Source organism: Vulpes vulpes, chromosome 9 (assembly GCF_048418805.1).
Source record: "Vulpes vulpes isolate BD-2025 chromosome 9, VulVul3, whole genome shotgun sequence".
In the NCBI taxonomy this organism is placed as follows: domain Eukaryota; kingdom Metazoa; phylum Chordata; class Mammalia; order Carnivora; family Canidae; genus Vulpes; species Vulpes vulpes.
In genome coordinates, this window is record NC_132788.1 from 62,260,426 (window position 1) to 62,273,158 (window position 12,733).

General features: G+C 45.0%; 1 protein-coding gene across 8 annotated transcripts in view; it reads left to right on the plus strand.

Moving 5' to 3' along the window:
• SRGAP3 (SLIT-ROBO Rho GTPase activating protein 3) overlaps positions 1–12,733 on the plus strand; it is a 316,267-nt gene that overhangs the window by 228,866 nt on the left and 74,668 nt on the right. For all 8 annotated transcript variants that reach the window (XR_011994562.1, XM_072722250.1, XM_072722251.1 and 5 more), the window contains one exon: positions 10,269–10,454. Coding sequence is in view for 7 of the 8 variants with exons in the window: in XM_072722250.1 (XP_072578351.1) it covers positions 10,269–10,454 (186 nt within the window). In the remaining variant the exon portion in view is untranslated. The remainder of the gene's footprint in view (positions 1–10,268; positions 10,455–12,733) is intronic.

Here is a 12,733-nt window from a genome sequence, read left to right on the forward strand (position 1 = left end):
GAGATCGAGGGTTGAGAAAAGTGATGGCTTCAGGTGGGCTGCTATGATCAAGGATGAATTTTGAACGTGGAGCCTTAGGAGGGGTAAGAATGAAAGAAAGCAGCAGAGGGGAAGAGAGGAGGAGGAAGAGGATTCTCAGCGCGGGCGGCAGCGTAGGATGCCAGCAGAACAAACTGATTACAGACCGATCTGGGTTCCATGTCTTGCTGCATCACCGACCAGCTCAGCCAGGTCAGTTAACATCTGGACCTCATTTTCTTTATTGTGAAACAAGGATAGTAACAACTGTGGCCATTCAGTGAGTGGTCTCACACTGTGTTAGGTACTTCATATGTGTTATGAAGAAACTGAGAAAGAAGTGCCCTGCTTAAGGCCTTTGCAGCAGTTTTCAGTTGCTGCGTAACAAACTATATCAAATCCCAGTGACTTAAAACAGCACCTATTTTATTTGCTCATAATTTTGTAGGTTGGCAATTTGGGCTGAGTTCAGGTAGGACCACTGACATGGCTACGGTTTCTCAGCCAATTAAAAAAAGAGCCCAAAGCGGTAAACACCGAGTGTGCCAGCACTTTTTGAGCCTCTGCTTGTGTCATACTTGCACATAGGCTATTGGCCAAAGCAAGTCACACAGCCAAGCCCACAAGCTGAGGCCTGGAGAAGTAAACATAAGCTCCTGATGGGAGTTACTTGCCAAGTCACAATGCAAAGGGGCATGCTTGCAGCCAGCCAGGGGAGCAGCCACCTAGCTGCTAAGGGCACAGTGGACCTCAAATCCCATGCTTAGTTTCTAGGGGTTTCTTTTGGGCACTTTCTAGTCACTGTGCCTGGTTACACAACTTCCTCTCATCTCCTGGTCCTGGAGCCATGACCACTGATGACTGAGGAACAAATAGAGTTGAGAAAAAATCATCCAGTAAGCCTCACTTTTTTTCTTGTAATGTTTTCTAGAAGAGGGACAGGGTCAGAGGGTGCTACTGAGCACAGCAATGATAGAGATAAATGCTAAGGGCCATCTGTCACCCACTTTAGGGAAAAGGCTTGTCTCCGTCTGAGACCAGGGTGCAGAGGAGACTGCAGGGCTAGCCATTTTCATTCGTTCATTCATTCATTCACTCAAGAAGCCTTCCTCTGCCTGGTCTTCATCACCTTGAGGTGCTCTCCTTTCTAAAACATGCCAGCATGTGTGCAAGCACACGTGCATGTGTGAGTGCACATACACACCCCACCTCATCTCTTTTTTTCTAAACTCCCATCAGTTGGCCTGACAGAATATAGCCCTCAATCATCATATGCTGGCCTGGGAGGAAAAAAGGGCAGAAGTTGAGAATGTCAGCCAACATGCTAAATCCTTTCAGAAGAGGCATAAACAAAACCAACAATGAAAAGCTCCCCCTGTGTTTTCATCATTGAGCTAAAAATATGTTCAGATTTTCAATGTAGTCCTAGATCAAGAAACGTATCTGTCATGTTTTGAAGTGACAAATACTGCAGCGTCCCCTCTCTGGCCCTTTCTTTGTGCTCAGTCACTGTGCTCCAGGCTTTCCCAGGCAGGACTGCCTGATTTCCAGGCCTGCTGGCTGCAGAAGGGGCCCCTGGGACTTGGCTCAGGGTGACATGGAGGGCACCCAAGGAACGTCCACATCTAGCCACAGCTGGTGACAGGTAGACACTCGTTGGAGTAACAAATGGTCTCCCCACTTATTCAGGCTTTGATTTGATCTTGTGCTGGGCTCAGTGGTATGAAATCAACTCTGGGCCCCCAGGCAAATTTTTGTGAAGGCATCTCCTTTCTGATGTCCACACTCAGGGACAGAGAGAGCCTGAGATGAGGAGCCCAGCAACCTGAATTCTGGCTTCAGCTCCTCCTGGGCTCACTCTGAGTCTTCCTGGATGATGCCTCTGTGTCTGTCATCATTCAAGTGTAACCACCATGGTTACATGTCATTGGACCTTCTCTCCTTTTTTTAGTATTTTTCTTTAAATTGACTCAATTAAAAAAAAAATCTCCCTGTCCTAATGAGTTAGTGGGAAAGCAGCCTTGTGTATTGGGAAGAGTCAGCCAGGCCTGGGTTCAAGGTCCTGTCCCTTGTCAAGCCCTCTGACTATGGAGATGTTACCAACTCATCTCTGGATTGTTCTGAGAAGAGTGAGTGGCAGAGGCATAGCACAATGCCTGGCAAACAGTACAAAGTTATTTGGAGAAGTAGGTCTCCTGTTGCCTCAGTGCCCCTTACTCCATACAACCTCAGTTCCTGGTTTCTAATTCAGCGGTGCGTTCTCTCAGAGATGTCTGATTATCAATAGGCATACATGTATGGATGTATCCTGCACACCCTTGTTTTTATGCAAGTGGTAATAACTGGACCACCAGTTCTTCATCTTGCTTTTGTAGTTATATTTTGGAGACTGGTTCATATCCTTAATAATTAGAGTCTCCCCTCTTATATGATGCTTATCATGTGCTGGGCACTGGACTAATCACTTTACCTCTTAATTCATTTCATCCTCACCATGACCCATTGAGGTGGTTGAAAGTATTATCACCCCATTTTAGAGGTGACGGATCTGAGGCACAGACAGGTTAGGTAGCCAGCCAACAGTCACCAGCTCCTAGTCTACTCCCCAAAGTTATTTATATAAGTACATTCAACTATTTATATAAATATACATAAGTCCTTTATACATTTGTTTTGGAAGCATATTTTTTTTAAAAAAATATTTTATTTATTTATTCATGAGACACACACAGAAGCAGAGACACAGGCAGAGGAAGAAGCAGGCTCCATGCAGGGAGCCTGGTGTGGGACTCGATCCCAGGACTCCAGGATCACGCCCTGGGCTGAAGGCAGGCACTAAACTGCTGAGCCACCCAGGAGTCCCTGGAAAGCTATCTTATCTTACATTAGTGAATGAAAAGCAACTTGGCATAAGCAGAAGGGTTCCAGAAGTTAAATGAAGGTAGGGGAGTGTTCATTCTTGCTGGTGCCTGCAAAGCAGCTGGAGAGGCATTAGATTGGTGAGCCCGGTTCTGAGCTTTTCCTCCTGATATAATCAGAAGGATGCCAAGAGGAATGCCTGGGTGGCTGAGTGGTGGAGCATCTGCCTTCAGCTCAGGGCATGATCCCAGGGTCCTGAGATCGAGTCCCACATTGAGCTCCCCATAGGGAGCCTGCTTCTCCCTCTGCCTATATCTCTGCCTCTCTCTGTGTGTCTCTCATGAATAAATAAATAAAATCTTTCTTTTTTTTTTTTTTGAAAGGATGCCAAGAGAACCAAAAGGGTTAATAACACATCTGTAACAGCTAAAAGGGTCATCCTGCTGACACAGTTGGTTCCCATCTCACGCTTTGGGAAACACTGACTCAGTGCCGGCTAGCTGGGCTCCGGTCCTTGATTTTGCCCACCTGTAGGGCGAAAGGCATGAAGGCACGAAATGAGAGGAACTCTGAGGCTCCTCTATCCTCATGTCACGTTACCCTCAGAGGGAGACGAGGGAATGTCTCTGACTCAGGGTGAGGCAAGGCAGGCTGCTGAACCATGACAGCCTGCTGGCCAGGGTGCGGCCCAGGTTTGTTTGGGGATGGATGTGGTCCTAAGAACAGCAGGATGAGGTTTCTCTCCAGAAAACCTCCTCGCCTCTCCCTCAAAGACATTCGTTCACTTGCTCATCATATATTTACTAATTATCCCCTGTGTGCAGAGGATGGGATGTAGCTACATCGTGGGACAGGTGTCCTTGTGGGGGATATGGACACAGTGAGAGGAGTGGTGGGGAGATGAAGTCCACCTGGGCATCAAGAAGGCCACAGAGAAGAGGTGGCATTTGATTTGGATATGAAGGACAGAGGGAGGCTGTGGGGAGCAGCACTGTGGCAGCAGCGAAGCAGGAGGTTGGGACACAGGACGAGCAGCCCCCTGCTCAGGTGGTCAGTCTGTCTGTTGTGTGAGTTGGGCACTACAGTGGGCCCAGGACCAAGGTGGGCAATGGGGAGACTAGCAGGGACTCCTGCAATAGTGAGGGATGGGAATCCACGCAAACTGGCTGGAGCGAAAGATGCCTGTATTGAATCTCAGAGGTTTGCACACTTGTTTGGCTGTCTCCCCAGCAGGCTGTGTATTCTATGAGGTCACATTCCCTGTCTTCCATGTAGTAGTTTTGCCAGCACCTGGTATCATGCGTGGCATGCCACGAACTGCTCAGTAGAAACCTGCTTGGAGGTGTAGCTGTTTTCCCCACACCTTCAATAGACTCACATGATCAAAGGCAAGAGACCGCACCTCCTCCATTTTATCTTATTTCCTCCTTCCTTTCTCTGTCTCCCTCTCCTCCTCCTCTCCATCCATCCATCCATCCATCCATCCATCCATCCATCCATTTGCTTTCCTCTGTGATGTCTTCATGATCAAGCAGGCTTCTCCCAGCGAGTGACAAAGATGACCCCTCAGTGCAAGCTCACTTTCTATCAGCTCGATGCCTTCTGGTGGAAAATTAACATACCTTTCCCAACATTCCCAGCAAAGCCCCGGGGTTTTTCTGGTTGGCCTGGCTGTGATCATGGGCTCCCATCACTATGGTCAGGTAAACATAATGTTTACTGGTTGGCCAGGCCTGTGTCTCATTCCTACGCCTGGGATTGGAGGGTGGTGTCCATTTCTCATGATCCACAGGGACTGAGAACACTGGAGGGGAATTTGGGGATTTCCTGAAACAAAATCAGGAAGCTGTTCCAGAAGGAGGACTGGATGATCCTAGGCAGGGAAAAACAACAAATGTCCACTGAGGGGGAAGTATCTGGGGGAGAATATGGAGGTGACTCCATTGGCTAGTACTCAAACACCTGAAATACTTCTGCCTGGAAGCTCTTCCTCAGACCTGTTTGACTCCTGTTCTTTTTGGGCTTGGTGCTCAGCTGCTCCCTTTTTCTGGAACATTCTACTCCCGCTCCTGCCCTGTTCACCCAGGTAACAGCTACTCTTCCTTCAAGGTTTGGTTTATCTATTTTTATTATTTTTTTTAAATTTTATTTATTTATTTGAAAGAGAGAGAGAGAGTGAGCGTGAGTGGGGGTCAGAGAGGCAGAGGGAGAAGCAGACTCCCTACTGAACAGGGAGCCTGATGCCAGGCTTGATCTCAGGACCCTGGGATCATGACCAGAGCTGAAGGTCAGATACTTAACTCACTGAGCCACCCAGGCACCGTCAAGGTTCAGTTTAGATGATACTTTCTCCAGAAAGCAATCCTTTAGCACCCTATGCTTCCCTCATCATAGCCCTTACTATACCATGTAATAATAGTTTGTAAACTTGTCCATGTCCCTGCTAGAGGGTGTTTTCTGTGTTGGTGGAGACCCTGTCTGTCTCCCTACCTCCAAATATGTTCACCAAGGTCAAAGGCAGTAGAACTGTATTTCCCCCATTTTTTCTCCTTCTCTTTCCTCTGTTCCTTCCATCCAGCCAGCCATTCATCTACTTGTTTACCCACTCACCCATCTGTCCATTCAACCATCTCCCTATCTATCCTTCCTTCCATCCATCCATCCTTCCACTCACACCCAGCCAGCTGTCCTTCATTCATTCATGCAAATATAAACTGATACTTGCTGGGCACCAGTCTCTGCTTTAGTACAGGGAATATGCTCTTCAACAAGGTCCTGGCCCTCTGGACATTGCACTTGACTTGTTGTGAGACAGTGAATAGACATGCAAAATGAGTAAATAAGATAGCAATTATAAGTTCTAAAGAGAAGGTAGGCCACACAGAGTGTGGGTGGTTATATTGAAATATGGAAACTCATTTTTCCTTCAAGGATGTTTTGGCATGCATTGGCCCAGGATTTCACCCATACAAAGCTTTTGCATGGCTAGAGATGGCCCTGCCTGCAGGGTAGAGGAAGTGTGCATGAACTTCATTGTTGAGAACCTACTGTCTAACAACTGGGTTCTTGTCTTGCCCTAGCATGTTCCTTTTCTTGATGCTGTCAACTTCTGTATTTCCTTTGGCTTCTTTTCCATTTAAATGAGGGTCTGAAGGACTATGCATATAATACTTCCTTATTTTCATGATCTGAGGATTTGGAAAGATGCAGAAAGCAAAGTGTATGCAGCCAAGAGCAACATGGTTACTATAGCAGCAACACTGTAGCTCAGAAGTCCTAGCTATCTGGCTTGTTCTGTGACTTTGTACAATTCACTTGCCATTTCTGAGCCTCAGTTTTTTCAATAATGGGTTAATACACCAAGATTTCTGGAGAGCCTTTTGAGAATATGTGAAACTGATCTGTGTCCAAGAACAGTGGTCTCAACTTATATGTCCTTATAGGGTCCTTCTCAGCCTATGCTAGACTTGTTCCAAGGGATCTCCCTGACAGAGTCTGGTGGGTTGGAATGTGAACATCCCATTAACCCAGGTGGGTCCCTATAAGGGGTCCTTCAGGGGTGCCAACTTGAAGACTGGGTCTCAGTACTTTGGCCTCAGTTGAACTCCTTCCTACATCCACCTCTGCGCCCTTCCCAGCTTCAACCCTGCTGTCAGCCAGTTACCTTATAGTCACAACTTACGGAGCACATTCCCATCCACCACTATTCTGGTCTCCAGCAGCTGGCAAAGAGAAGACAAGTCTCTGCCACTGTTACTCAGCAAGTTTGAGGGGAGGGTTGAGTCTCAAAACCAGGTCTCTTGAGTCCGTGTGGGATAGTGGATCATCCTTATTTTGTGGTTTCTACTTCTGTAAAGCAGGGATCATGTGGTGATCATGTGGTGTCTACCTCCTAGGCTTTTTGTGAGAAATAAAAGAGTTAATATGTGTATAGTGCTTAGAAAAAGGCTAGGCATGAAGTGTTCAGTGAATGTTAGCTGCTATTATCATTATTGTTATCATACTGCCTCCCAGGGTTGGGGTACAGATTAACTGAAATGCTCTTTGGGGGTAATAAAAAAAAGATGTTTGCAAATTCTCAAGTAATTGATAAGTTTAAATATTATTTAATCATCCTGGCTGGCAATATTGAGCAGACTGTTCTAAGTTATTGAGCTAAGGACCTTTCATGCTAAAGCCCGTGTTTCAGGTAATTAAACAAAGCAAACATCTGGAGGATTCTGGATGTAGTTAGACTCATTTCTAACAGGCCCCCTAGGTGAACTCTTTTGTGGCAGCTGTCTGACCTAAGTCACCCTAGGCAATCAAGTTCACTGTTATTCTTAGGATCTGGAATTACCAACTGGATCCCTGAGAGTTGGGCCCCAGGGCCCTCTGGCCATGTTCTTCAAGCTTGGGACTTTTGCGACTCAGTTTGGAGAATGTAATGGGAAGTTTGGTTTGTTGCAGAGTAAGAAGAGTACTGTGTGGTTTGAGTGAAAAACTAGGCAAAGGGAAATGCAGGAGGCTGAGAACACCCAGCTGGGATGCTGACCTTGAGTGAATAGATGGATGGATGCATGGATGATTGGACAGGAAGATCTAATTGCAAATAGAATGCTCTCTCTTCCTCTGAACCGCTCAACACAGATGATAGATTTGTGGTGAGATAAGCAGACCTCAGCAGCTGAAACAGAAAATGTGGCTTTAGTGGGAATCATTGAACCCAGAAAGGGATAAGTCCAGAAATGAACACCACCGGCATCATGGTAGAAAAGCAGAGAAACCAGTGGTGCCCATGAATGTGGAGGAAAAGAGAAAAGCTTTGAGAATGGAAAGGCAGGGGCCTGGGAGACAGACATCAGCCAGCATTCCCAAGTCAGCCACTTGGTGTTGCAGGAGCCCTGGCGTAAAGGTGGTGGAAAAATTGGCAATTGCTTTAGTTACCTGCAGTCGTTCCTTTTGGCCGCTAGATGTCGAGAACACATCAATTGGCACCCTTTTTGGTCCATTGAGTTCGGAGATAAGCTTAGTGGAACTGGCATAAGGAGGGGATGAAATCACTGAGAATGGCATCTCTAGAAGCTTTAGGGCAACTCAAAAAAGCAAACATGGGTGGAATGCAGGTAAGAGGTCTTTCACTACGACCAATGAAGAAAAGTTGATTGCATTTTTAATTCATTTATTGTTTTGAAATTTGAGGAAGTTTTCAAGATGTAAGGGGAAGGGAGAAGGAACATGGTATAGAATAAAATTTTGCATATTAGCTAATGTTCTTTAGAATTTATAAGCATTTTCCTGAAGTCAAGTAAGTAAATTCAAGGTTCTCAAACCCTCAGCCCAAATCAGGCAGCGGCGGCGGCGGTGGTGGTGGTAGTGGCAGCTGATATTCTACATGGCTCTTACTATGAGGCAGGTGTTGTTCTCAGCACTTTACCTGAATGGACTCATTTAGTTTTCACAGCAAATCTATGAGGTAGGTGCCATGGTTATCCCCATTTTACAGATAGGAAATGGAGAGGTTCTATGACTTGCCCAAGGTCACACAGCTGGTAAGTGGTATCATCAAGATTCAGCCCAGACATTTGAACCAGAGTTCATACTCTACAATACCTGCTTCCTCCATTAACTCCTGGCCTATGGCAAAGAGGACTTTCTGTGCAACAGAGAAATGCTGTGATTTAATGTAATAATTACAGAAGAATCCTTCACTGTAATAAACTCACTTCACAGGACTTCATATGAGAATGAATAAGGTTATAGTGCTGGCCAGAAATTCGTTCCAAGTTCCCGGACTTAAAGGGCCCCACTAGGTAGGAGCATATCCCATCCTCACATAGAAACCTCTACTCTATTAGTTGCTATAGCTATCCAAACAACAGAAGAGAACAAACAAGGTTCAGGAGTCATGGATTCCAGAAACTTCTTGTGTTTCATAGCACAGAAAAATGATCATAAGCTATTGCACAGGAAAGGTGTATGCCTGGTTGGGGACCAGGAGATAGAGCCCTGTTGGTGAGGACTGCCCTACTTGCTCTAAGGCTGCCCAAACTGTTCATACCTGCTGTGAAAATGGTATTGAATTATGGAAACAGTATGATATGGTAGAAAGAGTGATGGATTAAAAGTCAGAGACCAGATTTCTAATTTGGTCAAATGTACACTTCCTGTATGACCCTCCATTCCATTCCTAGGTATTTACCTGAGAGAAACGAAAACATATGTCCACACAAAGAATTATACCTGGACATTTTTAGCAGCTTTATTCATAATAGACCAAAACTGTGAACAATCCAAGTAACTATTAACATACGAATAAATAGACAAATACTGATACAGATCTCCAGTGGAATACTACTCAGCAGTAAAAAAAGAACTGATAAAACATGAGAGAATCTCAGAAAAATCATGCTGAGCAAAAGAGGGCAGACCCCAAAGAATTTATATGCCTTGGTTCCATGTATATAAAGTTCTAGAACACACGAAACTCAACTACAGCGACAGAAAGCAAATCAGTGATTGTCTGGGGCTGGGAGATGGCATAGGGATCTATTGCAGCGGGGTGTGAGGGCCCTTGGTGGTGTAGTGGAATTGTTCTGTAGCTTGATTGTGGTGTTGGCCCCACGGATGAAAAGTTTGGAGATTACACTGATAATGTTGTGCCATCATAGATAAGCCATTTTGCTCTTCTGGGCCCCAGTTTCCCTATTTGTAAAATTTGGATTAGATGACATCTAGGATTTCTTCTGTCTCTAAAACTCCCTTGTTATAACAATATTGGACTTTTACTATGGAAGTGGAAGAGCCAAGTGTGGTTTGCTTTGTGGGAATTCATTGTATAGCCAAGGATGAGTTTATTTCAGAAAGCACAGAATAGCAATTAGTATATCCAGTAATACTCCTTCTGGGGACAGAGCCATTTGCAGGCCAGTAAGGAAACAGCTGAGAAAATGATTTGCACATTCCCAGTGCAGTTCCATGAGTACCTGAGGAGGGGCTTTCCCATTGACTCTGGGGGGAGGGGGGGAGGGACAAGAGTCATGGCTGCTGGCAGGGCAAGAGGGGGCAGCTGAGGGAGGTCCAAGTATGTCTTATCCCCTCTGAGACCCCCCCAAATGTGCGGGGGCTTTTAAATTTCCTCCTTACTAGTCCATTCCTGGCATTCGGTAAGGATGTCATGATGTTGCTAAAGATGATAATGGCAGTGAAGCCTCTACTGAGGATGATCATCATTTCCAGTCCCCAGAGTTGGTGCTAAAGTAAAGAACCATGGGCAGCTTGGAGTGTGTGGAAGGAAGAGGACAGGGTGTGGGTGGCTTCCTGGCACACAGAACCTGAATGGGGCTGGGAGCCCAGGGGGCCGTGTGCTGGGCTGTGCAGGCTGCTGATTTCCTGCCCCTGTGCATCCCCAGGTCATGAAAACCTACCACATGTACCATGCTGAGAGTATCAGTGCAGAAAGCAAGCTGAAGGAGGCCGAGAAGCAGGAGGAGAAGCAGTTCAACAAATCAGGAGACCTCAGCATGAACCTGCTCCGGCACGAGGACCGGCCCCAGCGCCGCAGCTCTGTGAAGAAGATTGAGAAGATGAAGGAGAAGGTGAGTGGGGGCCTAGGAGAAACTGAGGGGCATGCTCTCTCTGGACAGCCTCAACTTTCCCGTTCTGCACCCTGAGGGGTATGGGATAGAAGCATGGTGCCAGCATGCACTGTCTTGGAGGTCAGTGTCATGAAGGAGGCAGGGCTGTCCATGCCTCACTGGCATTTATTAGGCCTGGCCTTGTGCCAGGATCAACAGGCAGGGAAAGCGCTCAGCTGACAAGAGAGCTGAACTGTGACAAGACTCAACGCCCAACCAGCACATTCTCAAATGGACAGGAATTACCAGGCAATCTGTGGGGGGTGGGGCTTGCTCAGGAGGGTCATATTGGTGGCCGGAGTCTGGTTGGGGCTGAGCATGTCCCAATAAGAGGGAACATCACTGGGCTACCAATGAGCACCTGGGAACCCGATAAAGAACCCATTCCAAAATGCCACGGGCAAGCCAAAAATGGGAGATTTAGAATCACTGTGTATTATTGGTGCTGGGCAAGTGCTTTAGTAGGGCACAGAGGGATGAGTGCTAGTTCTGGAATCAGACAATCTGGGTTTTGAAAATGCCACATTTACAGTACTTCTCTGAGCCTCAGTTTTAAAATCTGACAGTGATGGCAAATGACTCTTCTCTCTCAAGCCAACTGTGATCAGTTGGTAGTAACTGCCCAAAACTCTGTTGAAGATTGTGAAGCCTCCTCCAGGCATTAGTTAAAAACAGTGCTGCAATCAATTGATGATGCCTGCGATGGCCAGGGAATTTAGAGGGGCAGTGTACATGCTTTTGTTATCTTAGACTAGATTACTTCTCAGGTTTCTTTCTTTGTAAAAGCTATTATTTTCTTTTGAATTCTCTGCATTTATTCATTCCATGCAATCGCTAAACATTTCCTGAGCTCTTTCCCTGTGCCAAACATCACACCACGTATTTACTTGGGCTTCTATGAGTCTCATTCTATGATTACATGATCCTGCAGCTCTTAAAAATGTTAGGAGATTGAGTGGAAACAGAATTCACCAGGGCTTGGATGAGCTGAAAAAGTAACCATAGGCAAATAAAATAAGGTTCCAGGATAATTTCCAAAGGCAAAGAAAAGCATGCTTCCAATAGACAGGGGCCCAATTAAAAAAAATGGGTAAAGAATTTGAATAGACATTTCTCTGAAGAACTTACATGAGTGGCCAGTGAACACATGAAAAGATGCTCAGCATCATTAGACATTAAGAAAATACAAATCCAAACCCCAGTGAGATACCACCTTATAACCACTAGGATGGCTAAAATAAAAAAGGCAGACAATCACAAGTGTTAATGAGGTTGCAGAAGAATTGGAACCCTTATATGTTGCTGGAGGGAACATAAATGGTTCACCCACTTTGGAGAACAATCTGTGAGCTGCTCAAAATGTTAAACAAAAAGCTATCATATGACTCAATAATTCTACTCATATGTGTCCACCAAGAGAAATGAAAACATACATCCATACAGAAACCTGCACATGAATGTCCGTAGCAGCAATATTCATAATATATAATATATATAATATATATATAATATAATATATATATTATATAATATATACTCTATATATATTATATATAATATAATATATATAATATAATAGCCAAAAGGTAGAAACAAACCAAATGTCCATCAACTGGTGAATGGATGAATAAAATGTAATCTAGTGATGTGATGGAATATTATTCAGCCATGAAAAGGAGTAGGGTAATGATATATACTCCAACACGATGTACCTTGAAAACAGTGTGCTAAGTAAAAGAAACCAGTCATGATATTGTGTGATTCTAATTATAGGAAATGTCCAGAATAGACAAATCCATAGAGACAGACAGTAGATTATTTATTGCCAGGAGCTGGGGCAGAGGAGAAGGAGAATGATTGCTAATGGGCATAGGGTTTCTTATTGGGTTGCCAAAAATATTCTAACTTTAGATGGTGGTGATCATTGTACAACTCTGTGAATATACTATAAACAAATAAATAAAAATAAGACAGGCAGGCAGGGAATTACAAAACTACAACATGGGGGATAAATAGAGGGGAAGAGATACCACCAGCCAGAAGTCTGGAGAGTTAAGTTCAGAGTGATATGCTAATTAGTCATTTGGCTTTTGGACAAGCCACTTTGTTTTTTAAGTAATCTCCATACCCAACGTGGGGCTCGAACTCATGACCCTGACATTAAGACTCACATACTCTACTAACTGAGCCAGACAGGTGCCCCCAAGTCATTTCTTCTTGGTTTTCATTTTCTCATCTGT